This window comes from Ochlerotatus camptorhynchus, unplaced genomic scaffold, assembly GCF_037179485.1.
Source record: "Ochlerotatus camptorhynchus isolate MF236.1 unplaced genomic scaffold, CSIRO-AGI_Acam_v1.1 ptg000539l, whole genome shotgun sequence".
In the NCBI taxonomy this organism is placed as follows: domain Eukaryota; kingdom Metazoa; phylum Arthropoda; class Insecta; order Diptera; family Culicidae; genus Ochlerotatus; species Ochlerotatus camptorhynchus.
The window spans coordinates 202,004-220,000 of record NW_027041022.1 but is presented as its reverse complement, the minus strand read 5'-3'; the positions used below and the strand labels follow the sequence as shown (position 1 = coordinate 220,000).

Below are 17,997 nucleotides of genomic sequence, written 5' to 3'. Positions count from 1 at the left end.
GGGAACCCCCGCCGTGATTCTAAGCGATTTCTGCCCCGTGTCTGTCACGTAGACAAGGACCCGGTTCTGGAAATAACTACTTAGAATCCTGCAGAGGTAGCCTGGAACCCTCATTCTATGGAGCGCCTTGGCGATGGCCTCCCAGCTGGCGCTATTGAATGCATTCTTGACATCGATCGTAATCACGGCGCAGTATCGATTTCCTCTCCGCTTCTGTTTGGAAGCTTTCTCGGCTCTGTCAATCACTGTCCGAATTGCATCCACCGTCGATCTCCCTTTCCGGAATCCAAACTGTCTCTCCGACAATCCGTGTTCACTCTCCGTGCATTTCGTCAGCCTGTTGAGGATGATCCTCTCTAAGAGCTTTCCTACAGTATCCAGCAAGCATATTGGCCTATACGATGCAGGATCCCCCGGCGGTTTTCCGGGCTTCGGCAACAGCACAAGCTTTTGTACCTTCCACCTATCAGGGAACTGACCATCGTCCAGACATTTCTGCAGCACCATCCTGAACATGTCCGGGAACGTCTGGATCGCCGCCTTCAACGCCACGTTGGAAATTCCATCCGAGCCGGGAGCTTTATTCGCTTTCAACCCTTTCGCTGCTGCTATGAGTTCCTCGTTGGAGACTTGTTCAACGTTGTCTTCATCTACCTCGCCATATGGTGTAGGTGGCCAGTTCGTTGGGTCATGCTGTGGGAAATGTCCCTCCACGATGACTTTCAGCTTGTTGTGACACATTTCAACCGGCATCGTTGGGCCTCTGATCTTCGCCATCGCAACTCGGTATGCGTTGCCCCAGGGGTTGGCATCGGCATCGCGGCACAACTCCTTGAAACTATTTGACTTGCTCAGCTTTATCTTTCGTTTCAGTGCAGCCCTGGCCTCTCGGAACACCACCCTGCGCTCCTCTCTGTCTGCTTCTGTTCTTGCTCTCTGAGCACGCCTTCTGGCTAGAAGACAAGTAGCACGGAGGGTGCTAATTTCCTCGTTCCACCAGTAGGCTGGACGCCGCCTGTTCGTTGGCTCCAGTTTTCTCGGCATAGTTGTGTCACATGCCCTTGCTAATAATTCGGTCAACTCATTCGCGCTTAGGCCCGGGACGCTGTTGTCTACCCTTAGAGCTTCGATGAAGAGATCCTTATTGAATGCCTTCGTCTTCCACTTCCGCTCGCTTACTTTCGTCCTCCGCATTTCCACCGGTGTTCGTTCGCCGATACTGTACCGGATCGCCTGATGGTCACTATGGGTGTACTCCTCGCACACTGTCCAGTTCATATTTGCCATTAGCGACGTACTGCAGAAAGTAACGTCGATAATGGATTCCCTACCATCTTTGCGGAAGGTGCTGATGGTTCCTTCGTTGGCCAGACTGACGTTCAACTTTGCCAGAGCTTCCAGCAGGCTATACCCTCTTGCGTTGGTACATCTGCTCCCCCAATCCACTGCCCAAGCATTGAAGTCTCCTGCGATGACGACTGGTCTCCGTCCAATGAGCTCTTCGGTGAGCCCATCTAGCATCTGGTGGAACTGCTCAATTGTCCATCTCGGGGGTGCGTAGCAACTACATACAAAGATAACATTGATTTTGGCGATCACGAAACCTTCATATGAGCTTGCCACCACTTGTTGTATGGGATACCTGCCCATGACTTGTATGGCCGCCATTCCTGCTCTATCCGCCACCCAGTTACCATTATCCAGAGGGACTCGATATGGCTCTGCAATGATTGCAACGTCGCACTTTGTTTCCGTTGTTGACTGCCACAACAGTTGCTGTGCTGTGTTACAATGATTGAGATTTATTTGGGTTACCTTCATTATTGCTGGCCCACCATCGCCTTCTTGAACTCAGGGCACCTGAAACTTCCCGTCACATGGCCATTTCCGTCCTCCTTTTTGCAGAGCATGCACCTCGGTTGCTTTGTACAGTCTTTTGCAACGTGCCCCTTCTCTCCGCATTTCCTGCACAGATCAGATCTGTCAGGGCCTTTGCAGTGTCTCGCCTGGTGACCGAAGCCCATGCATTTGTAGCATCTCTCCATTTTCTTAGATACCCGAGGAATAGCTTTCAACGGGCACACTGACCACCCAACCTTGATTCGGCCAGTCTTCAGCAGCTCGTTAGCTGCGTCCGAAGAAAGTCGTATCGACGCCGTCTGCGTGCCACCATACGCCTTTCTCAACCGAATTGCCATCGGTACGTCTCCCAGGTTGCATTGCACCTTCAGCGCACTTTTCAACTCGTCTTCTGTTGTGATCTCGTCCAGATCCCTGCACTCGACCACTGACTCCTGGGATAAGGCTCTTACGTTCGCCGTCTCGCCAAGAGATTTTTCGACGAGCTCCTTAAAAGCTGAGCTCTTAACCGTAGGGTCCCTTTTCAGCTCGAATAGCATCTCGCCTTTCTGGGTTCGCCTGGTTTTCACCACATTCTCGCCTAGTTGTTTCAACTCCGGATCCTCTCTCACTTTCCGGAGGAGTGCTGCGTAGGACGTTTTGTCCTTCGCCTCAACAACCAGAGCGTCACCCTTGCTTCTCTCCCTACGAGGCCTAGGCTTCTCCTTATTCTTCCTGTCTTCCTTCTTCTTCTATTCCTTCTTCCTCGCTGCTTCTTCCTTCCTCCTCGCTTCCTCTTCCTTCTTCCTCACTCCATCTTCCTTCTGTTTTTTCTTCCTCTCCTTCTGGTTCTCGACTTTACGCCACGCACCATTTTCTCCCATCTCCTTGATGCCTTCCTCGTCGTCCCTGCGTTTTTTGGGCTCCTCCTCATCTCCTGGCGTGTCCCTATCTCTCTTTTCAGGACGTGGATTTGTGGGTCCCTTCGGAGTCTCATGTGCTTGAGCCAGTCTTATGTTCTCCTTGGCCTCCAGCAGAGCCTTTTCGGCATTTTCGGCCCTTTTTCTCCACTCTTGACATTCCCGATCTGCCACTGTTATGCCGGATTTGATACCGGTCACAAGTTGCTTGATCTCTTTGTGTACGTTGTTTTTATCCTTCACGAACACATAGAGATCATCGATCTTCCTCCTGACCTCCGTCATTTTGGATCTCCCGAGCTGCAGTTCTTGGGATTTGCTACTACTGGATATTGGTGTGAATATCTGGCTTAGCCCAACGCCTGGCTGCTCTTCTTGAAACTTACTGCTGCTGCTGGAACTCGCAGTGACCCCCAGGTTCGACACTGGTGATCTCTGCAATATCCCACTCCTTGCGAACACGTTTGCTCCTCCGTTTTCACTGTCTGGCGTATTGCCGTCGTTCTTCATATTTTTTTTGGTTTTTTCTTTTTCTAGTGTGTGTGTGTGTGTGTGTGTGTGTGTGTGTGTGTGTGTGTGTGTGTGTGTGTGTGTGTGTGTGTGTGTGTGTGTGTGTGTGTGTGTGTGTGTGTGTGTGTGTGTGTGTGTGTGTGTGTGTGTGTGTGTGTGTGTGTGTGTGTGTGTGTGTGTGTGTGTGTGTGTGTGTGTGTGTGTGTGTGTGTGTGTGTGTGTGTGTGTGTGTGTGTCTGTGTGTGTCTGTGTGTGTGTGTGTGTGTGTGTGTGTCTGTGTGTGTGTGTGTGTGTGTGTGTGTGTGTGTGTGTGTGTGTGTGTGTGTCTGTGTGTGGCTGTGTGTGTGTGTGTGTGTGTGTGTGTGTGTGTGTGTGTGTGTGTGTGTGTGTGTGTGTGTGTGTGTGTGTGTGTGTGTGTGTGTGTGTGTGTGTGTGTGAAAGTGTGTGTGTGTGTGTGTGTGTGTGTGTGTGTGTGTGTGTGTGTGTGTGTGTGTGTGTGTGTGTGTGTGTGTGTGTGTGTGTGTGTGTGTGTGTGTGTGTGTGTGTGTGTGTGTGTTTGTGTGTGTGTTGTGTGTGTGTGTGTGCGTGTGTGTGTTTTTTATTTTTTCATAGTGAGGTTTAGGAAAACTTCAAGAAGCCTGGCCTGTAGTGAAATTGGCACGGTGTGGTATCCACTAGCTGCCTAGTGCAGCTCCACTGAAACCCATTCCTTACTCTCTCCTCTGCCTGTATCCCCCCGGGACCACTGTGAAGCGGGGGGTGGCTGTGCTCATGCACTTGTCATACTTTCAGCGCTAGCTGCCGTTGCTAGATCGCTGCTGTTCTCTCCATTTACGCTGCAGCTCCGACATAATCTGCGTGACTGCCCTGTTGATGGCATTCCAAGTGCCCTCCTCTCGACACATTTCAACGACGACATTCTCCACGTTAAGGACGGGCATCTCCCTTCGCACCGCCTCGAACCTTGGACATTCGAAGACCACATGCTCCGGCGTTCCATCGACGTTGTCACACTCCGGACAGAAGGGTGATGCTGCGTGTCCGAACCGATGCAGGTATTTCCTGCAGCAGCCGTGGCCAGACAGGAACTGCGTTAGGTGGAAGTTGACTTCTCCGTGTTTTCTGTTCACCCAGATCGAAAGAATCGGTATTAGTCTATGTGTCCATCTACCATTCTCCGTCGTGTTTCACTCCTGTTGCCACTTAGCCAATGACTCCACTCTTACAACTTTCCGTATGTTCCGGCTTCTCTCCGCCTGTAGCACTCGCTGTCTTCCGCCAGGGTGATGCCGATAGGGATCATTCCGGTGATAACGCATACTGCTTCCGACGAGATGGTTCTGTACGCACTCATGACTCGCATGGCCATGAGCCGGAACGTACTGCTCAGTTTCCTTTGGTACTGCTTCGTTCCCCGTGCTGCAACCCAGGCTGGACCTCCATACCTCAGTATCGATGACGACACACTGACCAGAAGACGCCTCTTGCTATTGCTTTGACCAGCGTTGTTTGGCATGATTCTAGCTATCGCGTTGATGACCTTCGAAGCCTTCTCACAGGCATATTCGACGTGGCTGTTGAAGTGTAGCCGGTCATCGATCATCACTACCAGGTATTTTAACACACGCTTCGAGGCTATGGCGTGCACCCCGGCGGTGATTTCTTCCCGCTGTACCGCTTTACAGTTACTGACCAATAACACTTCCGTTTTGTGGTGGGCTATCTGCAGCTTCGCTCCTTGCATCCAGTTACCAATCATGTCGATCGCTTCGGTTGATAACACTTCCACCTCTTCCAGCATCTTGCCTGCTACCGTCAAGACGACGTCGTCCGCAAAGCCAACGATCTCAACTCCTTTGGACAGCTTCAGCGTTAGCACGCCGTTGTATATCCCGTTCCAGAGCGTTGGACCAAGGATGGAGTCTTGTGGAGCTCCCACTGTGATTCTAATCGATCTCTGTCCGATGTCTATTTCGTAGACCAGAACCCGGTTCTGGAAATAACTCCTCAGGATCCTGCACAGGTAATCAGGGACTCTCAGTCTTTGCAGTGCTTCGGCGATGGCCTCCCAGCTGGCGCTGTTGAACGCATTCTTGACGTTGATCGTTATCACGGCGCAATATCGATCTCCTCTCCGCTTCTGTTTGGACGCCTTCTCGGTTCTGTCTGTCTGTCTGTCTGTCTGTCTGTCTGTCTGTCTGTCTGTCTGTCTGTCTGTCTGTCTGTCTGTCTGTCTGTCTGTCTGTCTGTCTGTCTGTCTGTCTGTCTGTCTGTCTGTCTGTCTGTCTGTCTGTCTGTCTGTCTGTCTGTCTGTCTGTCTGTCTGTCTGTCTGTCTGTCTGTCTGTCTGTCTGTCTGTCTGTCTGTCTGTCTGTCTGTCTGTCTGTCTGTCTGTCTGTCTGTCTGTCTGTCTGTCTGTCTGTCTGTCTGTCTGTCTGTCTGTCTGTCTGTCTGTCTGTCTGTCTGTCTGTCTGTCTGTCTGTCTGTCTGTCTGTCTGTCTGTCTGTCTGTCTGTCTGTCTGTCTGTCTGTCTGTCTGTCTGTCTGTCTGTCTGTCTGTCTGTCTGTCTGTCTGTCTGTCTGTCTGTCTGTCTGTCTGTCTGTCTGTCTGTCTGTCTGTCTGTCTGTCTGTCTGTCTGTCTGTCTGTCTGTCTGTCTGTCTGTCTGTCTGTCTGTCTGTCTGTCTGTCTGTCTGTCTGTCTGTCTGTCTGTCTGTCTGTCTGTCTGTCTGTCTGTCTGTCTGTCTGTCTGTCTGTCTGTCTGTCTGTCTGTCTGTCTGTCTGTCTGTCTGTCTGTCTGTCTGTCTGTCTGTCTGTCTGTCTGTCTGTCTGTCTGTCTGTCTGTCTGTCTGTCTGTCTGTCTGTCTGTCTGTCTGTCTGTCTGTCTGTCTGTCTGTCTGTCTGTCTGTCTGTCTGTCTGTCTGTCTGTCTGTCTGTCTGTCTGTCTGTCTGTCTGTCTGTCTGTCTGTCTGTCTGTCTGTCTGTCTGTCTGTCTGTCTGTCTGTCTGTCTGTCTGTCTGTCTGTCTGTCTGTCTGTCTGTCTGTCTGTCTGTCTGTCTGTCTGTCTGTCTGTCTGTCTGTCTGTCTGTCTGTCTGTCTGTCTGTCTGTCTGTCTGTCTGTCTGTCTGTCTGTCTGTCTGTCTGTCTGTCTGTCTGTCTGTCTGTCTGTCTGTCTGTCTGTCTGTCTGTCTGTCTGTCTGTCTGTCTGTCTGTCTGTCTGTCTGTCTGTCTGTCTGTCTGTCTGTCTGTCTGTCTGTCTGTCTGTCTGTCTGTCTGTCTGTCTGTCTGTCTGTCTGTCTGTCTGTCTGTCTGTCTGTCTGTCTGTCTGTCTGTCTGTCTGTCTGTCTGTCTGTCTGTCTGTCTGTCTGTCTGTCTGTCTGTCTGTCTGTCTGTCTGTCTGTCTGTCTGTCTGTCTGTCTGTCTGTCTGTCTGTCTGTCTGTCTGTCTGTCTGTCTGTCTGTCTGTCTGTCTGTCTGTCTGTCTGTCTGTCTGTCTGTCTGTCTGTCTGTCTGTCTGTCTGTCTGTCTGTCTGTCTGTCTGTCTGTCTGTCTGTCTGTCTGTCTGTCTGTCTGTCTGTCTGTCTGTCTGTCTGTCTGTCTGTCTGTCTGTCTGTCTGTCTGTCTGTCTGTCTGTCTGTCTGTCTGTCTGTCTGTCTGTCTGTCTGTCTGTCTGTCTGTCTGTCTGTCTGTCTGTCTGTCTGTCTGTCTGTCTGTCTGTCTGTCTGTCTGTCTGTCTGTCTGTCTGTCTGTCTGTCTGTCTGTCTGTCTGTCTGTCTGTCTGTCTGTCTGTCTGTCTGTCTGTCTGTCTGTCTGTCTGTCTGTCTGTCTGTCTGTCTGTCTGTCTGTCTGTCTGTCTGTCTGTCTGTCTGTCTGTCTGTCTGTCTGTCTGTCTGTCTGTCTGTCTGTCTGTCTGTCTGTCTGTCTGTCTGTCTGTCTGTCTGTCTGTCTGTCTGTCTGTCTGTCTGTCTGTCTGTCTGTCTGTCTGTCTGTCTGTCTGTCTGTCTGTCTGTCTGTCTGTCTGTCTGTCTGTCTGTCTGTCTGTCTGTCTGTCTGTCTGTCTGTCTGTCTGTCTGTCTGTCTGTCTGTCTGTCTGTCTGTCTGTCTGTCTGTCTGTCTGTCTGTCTGTCTGTCTGTCTGTCTGTCTGGCAACAACAAGCCTAATGTGCTTTCAAACAGCTAAATTAACCGGCTGATTTAGTTTGATGATGAAAAATTGATTTTCTTTTCTCAAGATAGCTCGACTTTCCATTTTTATGGTAAAAACTGAACTTATTTAAAGGCACCCATCGCTGTTTCTTCGCTATCTTTCAACATATCGAAGTGATTTCTTGTACTGAGAATGGGATATCCGCCGTTTCAACTTGGCCCATTGTATTCATTTTGATTTGCCCCACAAGGTATAAAAATGTGGGGCAAGTTGAAATGCTTGAAATGTTAAGGATATTTTTGTAACTTCATTTGTAACCGGTTTTTTTTTCTATATCATCACTCCAACTAGCCTCCAAATGCTTCCCTTGTGTATAGAAATTAGTAAAATACAGAAAATTCAACTTTTTGAAAAGAGTGAAGCAATGCTTATACAATGTATGTTGTGAATTTCATATAAAATTAAAATAAATAATGCTGAGGAGCACGCTACGCTATTTGTAACTACCTGATTTGACAGTCATAGGATGCATTTAAGTTTAAAGTGTACTGTTAAAAATAATCACAGTGATTCCGTATACAGTTACGGCATCCGTTTTAACTTGCCCCGGTGTACCCTAACGGAAATATAACAAAATAGCAATTCAATAGCAAAGAGTCTTATGTGTAAAATGAAAAGATAAACAACAAACCCAAGAAAACTAACTTCACCATTTGATAGAACAAACTAGAGGCGAACCAGCCTAAGGAAACACAAAAAGAGATAGTAGAAACAATCTCTACCAGATCATGCATGGATGAGTCTTAATGCGCGTGCATATCGACTCTAAAAGGGCTTGTTAACATTTCGTGCATAAGTCCTTTCGTTATGTTCGCCATGAATTGATTCATAATAATCAAATTTGGTATAATGTCGACAAACTGAATGAATTCCAGAAAGCATTTAAATCGATCCAAATTATAAATAGTTATTTTCAAATTCAATCCCAGTAATCGAACAGTACAAGTCCAAATGACCAAGCTCTGACACAGAGCCCTTCATGTAGAAATGGACAAACTGCATGATTGCAGTTAAAATGGGCATCGCAGTATTGATTTCCCCTCCCATCCACACACACACAATGTATGCACTGTATATTCGATAATGGGCCATGTACAGAAAGCGCTAAAATTACCAATCGTTCTGATCGCTTCGAGCTCAACACAGTTCCCTCGGTCGGGGATCAATTTACAATGGAAACTGCAGAGCACCAGGTAGCTACATCACAGCAAAACGTGAAGTAAATGTTCTGCAATCACATGAATTGGTGATGAATTCTATCGATTTGTAAATTGTACCACAACCGGTCTAGACTGGCGGTGAACACGACCCGTGTGAAATTGGCCGAATGGTGCCACCACAAAGGGAAAACAATAATGCTATGCAACTGAGCCACACCTGAATCCACAATCTTAATTTCCATGCAAACAATCCGGGAATTGATTCCAATCGTTCAACCGCAGAACCAGATTCCAAACCCGCAGCACAACCGCGCACCTTCATAGCAAGCAAGCAAAACGGATTTAGCACTTTAATGATAATCTGCTTCCACTGCACCAAGCAAACAGAGCACAGTTCCATTCATGGTAAACGGAATTGATCCAGTGCCAAAGATTGGAAATCGATTCCTCCGTATGCCACTGGAAATTGTCCGTATGTGATATTCACGCCTCCCACCTCCATAGTTGGGAACGACTCCCCCAAATCATCGTAGGCCGCTTGAGCGCTACAAGTGATAAAATTCAAAATTGGAATTAAATTCATCGAAATTTGCCAACCGTAATCCAAATCCGATTGATCTTTCGATGCCAAAACAAACGAATCGCTACGGAGAGGTGGGAAAATTAGATCATACAAGCCAGATAAATTTCAATCTCCACCGGCTCAACTCGGTAGGCGAATTAATTTAAACATAAATAATTAATTACGGCATGGTTTAATTCGGTTGTTTGTTCCTGTCTCAAACGTTACACATGTGAATACACATAGGTGCTGTGTTGGGGGAGTTTTGTGAGCGTGAATCATTCTCGCGTTAGGTCAGGCTGATTTGTCAGTTGTTGAAGGAGATAGGTCAAGACGGTATTCTTCCTAAAAATAAACATTTATGTAGTAGATCCTGATGAATGTTGGCGTTTAGTAGAGTATTAGTGCAAAACACTGAAAAAGTCTGCACATTGTAGACGAAATGCTCATATCTGTCAAGGAAAAGCAATTAAGGTAGTGTTAAATGTAATTTACTAATCCTTCTATCTTTCTTCATACTTGCTTTTTTTTTTAAGTAAACAAGTAAATATTGAAAAAAAAGGTATTTTAAAAGATCTTCTGATATTAAGGTACTCATAAATATCCGTGTATAGATCAAATTATTTCATGATTCATGCTTATCACGAAAAATTGGTATGTCAAGTTAAAAAAATAAAATCAGTTCATGTTCGCCATCAACTAGGTTTATCATAACTTTTAGTTTGCAAAATGTGTATGCGTAAATAGATCATCTAATAACAACGATTTTGTAGTATTTTTAAAAATCATTTATTTCCGATTGTAATTTGTTGAAATATCTTAGATAACTTTAAAGCTTTTGCGCAAAACCTCAATTTTTCCTAATCTATATATTTTTGTTTGCCATTTTTCCAACTTAAGAGTTCTGAATTAAACAAATGGGTGGCAAACATAATAATTTTGTTTTGATCACCTGGACTCTTGAACGAATTTGACCTACATTCTGATATTATGAGTACCATAATCAGTATAACTTTCAGATATGTGCTATTTATCTTAAGTGAGTCAGTTAAGACACTACCGCTTCAGTTTTTGGCTCTAGAGTCTAACGTAAATTTGAATGCAATTTTTACAGATTTATTCGTGTAGACGTATGACTGACATATATGCTGAAAACCATACATATAAATATGTTTGGTAACAACTTTAAAAAAAATAAGATTGGACTGTTAAGGGAACCTCTCGTGTCAAATACTTGTTCACTTAACCTATTGAGCGCTTTTCTATGACATTGTAAATAGATAATGATTTTAAATGAAAAATGCAAAAAAATTACTATCCTTTCTCCAGAAAATCATTAATAACACCGACTTCATCGGTGGTGCTCAATCTGTCGAAGAAGCGATCCGTCTGCGTACAGAGCTCGACGAACTGCTGAAAAAGGTGGATTTAAACTGCGGAAATGGACTTGGCTTGAGGTGCTTCAAGGTCTCAACGACGAACAGGTTGGAACGCAATCCGCACTTCACTTCAACCCTGATGAATTCATCAAGGCGCAGGGAATTATCTGGGAACCTGAAGCGTTTTGATTCCCAGATTCAAATCAGCGATGAGCCTCCAGCAAAGCGGTCCATCCTCTTCGATACCGCCAAACTTTTCGACCCTCTTGGACTCATTGCACCGGTAGTCGTTCGAGCGAAGATCATCATCGAGGAACTATGGCTGCTGTTCTTCGATTGGGATGACCCTGTACCAGAACCCTTCAAGTCAAAATGGGGAACGTATCAGCAAGAACTGTCGAAGATCTCTGAGGACCGTGTTGGCAGATATGCTTTCCTTCCTGATTTCGTACTCCTACTGCACACCTTCGCAGATGCATCCCAGACCGCTTACGGTGCATGCACGTACGCCCAATGTGAAGGCTGTCAAAGACGAGTGAGGATCCAACTCCTGGCGTCGAAATCCTGAAATCCCGAATCACGATTACCCGGTTGGAACTGTGTGCAGCTGTGATAGCAGCACATCTACACGCTCGCATCAATAAGGCCATTGACGTCAACGCTTCTGCATCCTACTTCTGGTCGGACTCCGCAGTTACACTACAATGGCTACGATCGCCTCCAAACGTTAGCCGATCTGTGGCCAACAGAGTTTCGGAAATCCAGCAGTACACACATGGTTGTCAGTGGAAGCATGTCCCTAGAATTGAAAACCCTGCCAACTTGGCATGTCAGTCGACAATTTCCTGAAGAGTGAATTGTGATGTCGTGGTCCTAATTGGCTATCGCATTCACCGCAAAATTGGCCAATTTCCACTTTTTCCGAACAGCACTAATACTTTCTTGATTGGGATCGTATAGACATACTTGGCAGTACACGTTATCCGCACACCATGCCAATCATTCTTCGATCCGGTGTTCAAACTACAACGCACAGTGGGGCGAAACCGGTTGTAGTTGAATTTAAATTTCATGAAATATTATTTCGAATTCTTTTTCTTAAGATTCTCAAATAAATTTAATCCTGAAATGCAAAACTTCAGGATAATCCGACAAGAATTGATGAAAATGTGTTGGAAATTGTAAATCTTTTGCATGACCTTATCCTTAACGTGAAAAACTATTATTTTACACCTTGAAATAACTGTAAATCCGTTATAAGCTTTGTTTACCTAAATTATTATAGTGCTAAACCACTGTTCAACATCGGTCGGTTAATGCTGGGTAATGCGCAATACAGATCCCATTGAGATCACTAGCCTCTTCCCAGCAACTCCTATCCCTACCTCACCGTGGTACCGGCCGGGAACTGTGAGCAACCTAAGGGAAGATCGGATAACCAACCCCGGTGGGAACTTTGGTCATAGGCTGACAGGGAAGGGGGGGGGGGTTTGCTTCGCAAGTCTGAGCGTCAGGAGGAGCGGCTCACAACAGCGTCTGTTCCCCATGTTAGGGGCGGCTGATCTACGTCCGAGTGCCAGTGAAGGACTCTAAGCACAACTGTGCACCCTGGGGGGTTGGTGTCAGGCCCTGCGAGCCAGCCGTAAAAAAACATTGCAACGGAAAATCAGCAACAGAGGAATACGAACCGAGACCAACGGCAACGACCCCAGCGACGAAATAGGACTTGCGATTGGAAACTCGGCACGTGGAACTGTCGATCTCTCAATTTCATCGGGAGCATCCGAATACTCGCCAATCTACTGAGGGACCGTCCATTCGGCATCGTAGCGCTGCAGAAGCGCGTGATCGGTTGGTGGCCGATCGACGAAAGAATGTGCATGTTGAGGATCAAGGGCCGATTCTTCAACTTTAGCATAATCAACGTGCACAGCCCTCACTCCGGAAGCACTGATGATGACAAGGACGCATTTTACATGCAGCTCGACTGCGAGTACGATTACTGCCCAAGCCACGACGTCAAGATCATCATAGGAGACCTGAACGCTCAGGTAGGCCAGGAGGAGGAATTCAGACCGACGATTGGAAAGTTCAGCGCCCACCAGCTGACGAACGGGAACGGCCTACGACTCATCGATTTCGCCACCTCCAAGAACATGGCCATACGTAGCACCTTCTTCCAACACAGCCTCCCCTATCGTTACACCTGGAGATCACCACAGCAGACGGAATCGCAAATCGACCACGTTCTGATTGATAGACGGCACTTCTTCGACATTATCGACGTCAGGACCTATCGTGGTGCTAACATCGACTCTGACCACTACCTGGTGATGGTCAAACTGCGCCCAAAACTTTCCGTCATCAACAATGTACGGTACCGACGCCCGCCACGGTACAACCTAGAGCGACTGAAGCAACCGGATGTCGCCTTAGCATACGCGCAGAATCTCGAGGCATCTCTAGAGAACTGCTGGAGTACAGTGAAAGCAGTCATCACCGACGCAGTCGAGAGCTCCATCGGATACGTGGAAAGAAGTCGACGGAATGAATGGTTCGACGAGGAGTGCAGAGCGATTGTGGAGGAGAAGAACGCAGCGCGGGCGGTAATGCTGCAGCATGGAACCCGACAGAACCTGGAACGGTATAAACAGAAGCGGACCCGCATCTTTCGGGAGAAAAAACGCCGCCTGGAAGAAGCGGAGTGTGAGGAAATGGAACTGCTGTGCCGTTCCCAAGAAACACGGAAGTTCTACCAGAAGCTCAACGCATCCCGCAACGGCTTCGTGCCGCGAGCAGAAATGTGCAAGGATAAGGACGGGAGCCTCTTGACGAACGGACGTGAAATGATTGAAAGGTGGAATCAGCACTTCGATGAGCACCTGAATGGCGAGGGGGAGACCAGCGCAATGGAGGAAACGACTACGTCCGTGCAACAGAGGACGGAACTGACCCAACTCCCACGCTGAGGGAAGTTAAGGATGCCATTCAGCGGCTCAAAAACAATAAAGCTGCTGGTAAGAATGGTATCGCAGCCGAACTCATCAAGATGGGCCCAGAAAAGTTGGCCACCTGCCTGCACCGGATGATAGTCAGGATCTGGGAAACAGAACAGCTACCGGAGGAGTGGAAGGAGGGGGTTATATGCTCCATTCACAAGAAAGGCGACCACCATTTTGAATGCCGCCTAAAAAGTTCTATCCCAGATCATCTTCCGTCGTCTATTACCTAAAATGACCGAGTTCGTGGGAAGTTATCAAGCCGGCTTCATCGACGGCCGATCGACAACGGACCAGATCTTCACCTTACGGCAAATCCTCCAGAAATGCCGTGAATACTAGGTCCCAACGCATCATTTGTTCATCGACTTTAAGGCGGCATACGACAGTATCGACCGCACAGAGCATTGGAAAATCATGAACTGAACAAAGCAACGATGGACGGTGTGCAAAATTGCATAAGAGTTTCGGATGAACTATCCAGTTCATTCGAATCTCGCCGGGGACTGCGACAAGGTAACGGACTCTTATGCCTACTCTTCGACATCGCTCTAGAAGGTGTAATGCGACGAGCCGGGCTCAACAGCCAACAATTTGTGTGCTTTGCGGACGACATGGACATTATTGCAAGAACATTTGGAACGGTGGCAGAACTATACACCCGCCTAAAACACGAAGCAGCAAAGGTCGGACTGGTGGTGAGTGCGTCAAAAACAAAGTACATGTTAGTAGGCGGAACCGAACATGACAGGATTCGTCTAGGAAGTCTTACTGACGGCTGACAACAATGTGAGTCGTGAAATACGTAGGCGCATCATCAGTGTAAGTCGTGCCTACTACGGGCTCCAGAAGAAGCTACGGTCAAAAAAGATTCACCCCCGCACCAAATGTACCATGTACAGAACGCTAATAAGACCGGTGGTCCTCTATGGACACGAGACATGGACTATGCTCGAGGAGGACCTGCAAGCACTGGGAGTTTTCGAACGACGTGTGCTAAGAACGATCTTCGGTGGTGTGCAGGAGAACGGTGAGTGGTGGCGAAGAATGAACCACGAGCTCGCTGCACTCTACGGCGAAGCCAGCATCCAGAAGGTGGCCAAAGCCGAAGGATGCGGTGGGCAGGGCATGTTGCAAGAATTCCGGACAACAACCCTGCAAAGTTGGTGTTCGCTACTGATCCGGTTGGCACAAGAAGGCGTGGAGCGCAGAGAGCACGATGGGCGGACCAGGTAGAGCGTGATCTAGCGAGCATTGGGCATGACCGAGGATGGAGAGCGGCAGCCGCAAACCGAGTATTGTGGCGTACTATTGTTGATTATGTCTTATCTTAAATGTGATGTTGTACAAATAAATGTATGTATGTACTATTCAACATTGAACATATTTATAATGCGACCAATTGCATCAATATGAGGTTTGTACTATCCAAAAGGGTTTTTTAAGACTTCTCTGAATATCAAGACCAATTTTTTCTAAAAATTGCACTTCTATGATTTAATTGATTATATAAATGAATATCATTTTTTTTTGTTATATCGTGGATTCGCCATAGGGTTTCAATTTTGTCTTAATCTAAAACGCTAAAAATATGTAACGATATTGAAGCAAATTTAAACAACGCTACAGAAAACGATGCCATTATTATTCTCAACTTTACATGATATTTGCTTTAAAAACACCATAATGCAATTTGATTTCTTAATACATCATTTTAAACTTTGGATTCAGGAGCATCAAATGACTTAAAAAGAGTGTTAGCTACGGTTTAAAATGAAAAAAAAAACATTATGGCCAATTTGTGTCGCCCTACTGTGCAACGGATAGTTCAAGCCAACATCAATGCACATTTGCTATATTTTGATGATGACAGCATCGTAGAAAATCATTTGATAAATAATTGAACAACATCGTTTCCTATGGTTCAATCATAATATAAATCCAGGTATGCCCGGAGAGTTAGCCCTTAGATCCCCAATCTCATCTAGCATCTTAATTAGCCTTCCTACAATGGAACTAATTAAATGCTTCACATATTTACCCTCCGCAAAGCTGCACCACTCTTCATTTATCTAGTCATCGCAAAAGACCCTGCGCAGAATAGGACAACATCATCCCTTCAAAGTCCTCCTTTCGTCATTAAAAATTTACACTTTAATAAAATCATTCCAAACATCGCGCGTATGTCAACGCCAGGATGGGTCTGTTTGTCAACACACGTGAACAAACTTTTCGGAAAGGAAACAACAAGTTGTATTCGAAGGAAATTTTACTACAATTCAATTATGTTTTCCGGTGTAAGAGATCCCATTCTGATTGTTCCCTTCTTCTGTGGTCACACTCCACCGAGTTTTTGAATTTGACTTTTCCCTCTGCAAATGTTAAAATTATGTTTTTTTACCCTAACGCATTAACTTTCTATAGAGTTCCTTTGTAATGTAACATTCTTTCAATCTTTTTTCACACAAAATTAATGGAAAAATCTACATTGACACCACCAATTCATTACCGGCGCCGGTGGTGTAGTGGTAAGCGTGGCTGATTTCGCACCCCAATGGGTCTGGGTTCAATTCCAGTAGAGGTCGCTGGGATATACAAAAAAGACTGAGACATAACAAATCTCTGGTCACGTCTTCCTTTGGAAGGGAAGTAAAGCCGTTAGTCCCCCGGCCATGAGTTGATGAGTAGCTGTGGTTGCGGTTTGGTAGCATTGGTACTCAGTACGGAAAACAAGATCGACGGAAAATAAATCAAAGGAAAAAAATAAAGTAAATAACATATTTTCGAAAAATAAGAAAATCCTGAACTCAATTCCCCTTACATGTATGAATTTAATTGAATCTGAAGTTTACACTTGCCATTAAGTTTTAAGAAAATCTTAAAGTTAAACTTAAATCTGCAAAATTACAATACTTCCCACCTTTATAAAGATAAACACTAACTTACTGTATGTATTGGTATTCATGCATATTTATACATACAAAGGCTAAATCCAATCTGATATGCACCTTAAATAAAGAAATGAATGAACCACCAATTCAGACAGCAGCAGCGATACAATGCACTGCGGGTTGGGGTGACGTCCCTTTATTCAACCAAACATTCCAACCCAACATCCAGTCATGCCACATTTCGCAAGAATTGCACAGCATTCTTTACGACCGAGTGGCAGCAAGAGTCCTTCATTCGGGTCGTAAAGCATTCAGTCTACTATGCCATAAAATGCGTCCCGAGTTCCATTGATCGGAATGCGAACTGACCTCGCCTTGTTTTTGATTTATCGCTCCCAAAAACGTTACATTTTCATTTTCTTCTATGCTTTGACCATCTTACATAAGCCTATATGTTCGCAGCTTTATGTTATTTGAAGCACTTCCTCAACCGGTCTGTGTTAAGTCAGAGGGGACTTTAAAAAAGTGGGGATTTTTTCAGCTACATTGCACTTTTGCCAGAATTGGTAAATGTTACAAGCAGCAAGAGAAAACAGCCAAGCTTTAATTTCGTTTTATCGAACTCAAAGAAATACCCGACCAATTCTTAATTGAGATTTTACGTTGTGTGGCAAGAATAATTATTCTCTCTGGCCAAGGATGTCACAACAATTTGCATCTTGAAAGATTTGCTCAATCCGACCGAAAATTTAACCTGCTGCCTCCGTTTTGGTAATGCCGTGCCTCAATTGACGAGGCCTCATGAAAATACAATATGGGAGAGTCAAAATATGAGTGCTCATTTACTTTGACATCTAAAAACAAACAGAGCACGTCCTTATGGAAAAGGGCTTGGCTCGGTAAGCAGATACAGTTTTCTTACGTGAGCCTCAAGTTGGAATGTCGCCTTCGTTGGCAACCTTGAGAGTTTTGTCACTCGTGGAGTTGTTGGCACGGATGGTATGGAACGAAACTCCACTGGTGATGAAATTATGAATATTAATGGTTGTCCTTGCTGAGCTCCCGGCTGTAAATGTAAATAGAAACATTCTCCAAAGCTGCAAAATTTCACGTGAAATGAAGGATAACTGCAAAAAAAGAGAAGTTATGCTGTTTCAAATGGGGTAGAAGAAACAGTTTGAAGGATAAATATGTAACATTTTATTGTGGACAGTGAAAGTATTTACAGTGACAGAAACGAGAATAAATCGTTTTTATTATGAATTGGTGATGGGCCATTTTCCAAGTATGCATAAACATAAGTTGCAGCATATAATCTGATTCAGTTTAGTACAATCCTTCAATTCAATTGTTATATGCTTGATTGCTTGCTCATGATCTCCTGAAGATACAAAGGCACTACGGATCCACTCCATACACAAGTTGGACAACAAATTAAAAGTTATTGATATATGCTGTAAATGCCATCTGAAGGTTTTTGTTTTATATATTTATTCCGATTATTACATTAAAAATAACCTAACCAAAAGATCTA

General features: G+C 45.7%; 2 protein-coding genes across 4 annotated transcripts in view; one reads left to right on the top strand and one right to left on the bottom strand.

Annotated features, from left to right (window-relative positions):
- The window catches only part of LOC135713148 (uncharacterized), a 27,540-nt gene extending 22,470 nt beyond the window's left edge, over window positions 1-5,070 (bottom strand). Inside the window, exon 1 of the mRNA XM_065236263.1 lies at window positions 4,620-5,070. Coding sequence (XP_065092335.1) covers window positions 4,620-5,070 — 451 coding nt within the window. The remainder of the gene's footprint in view (window positions 1-4,619) is intronic.
- The window catches only part of LOC135713133 (potassium voltage-gated channel protein Shaw-like), a 221,958-nt gene that overhangs the window by 45,669 nt on the left and 158,292 nt on the right, over window positions 1-17,997 (top strand). The window lies entirely within an intron of this gene.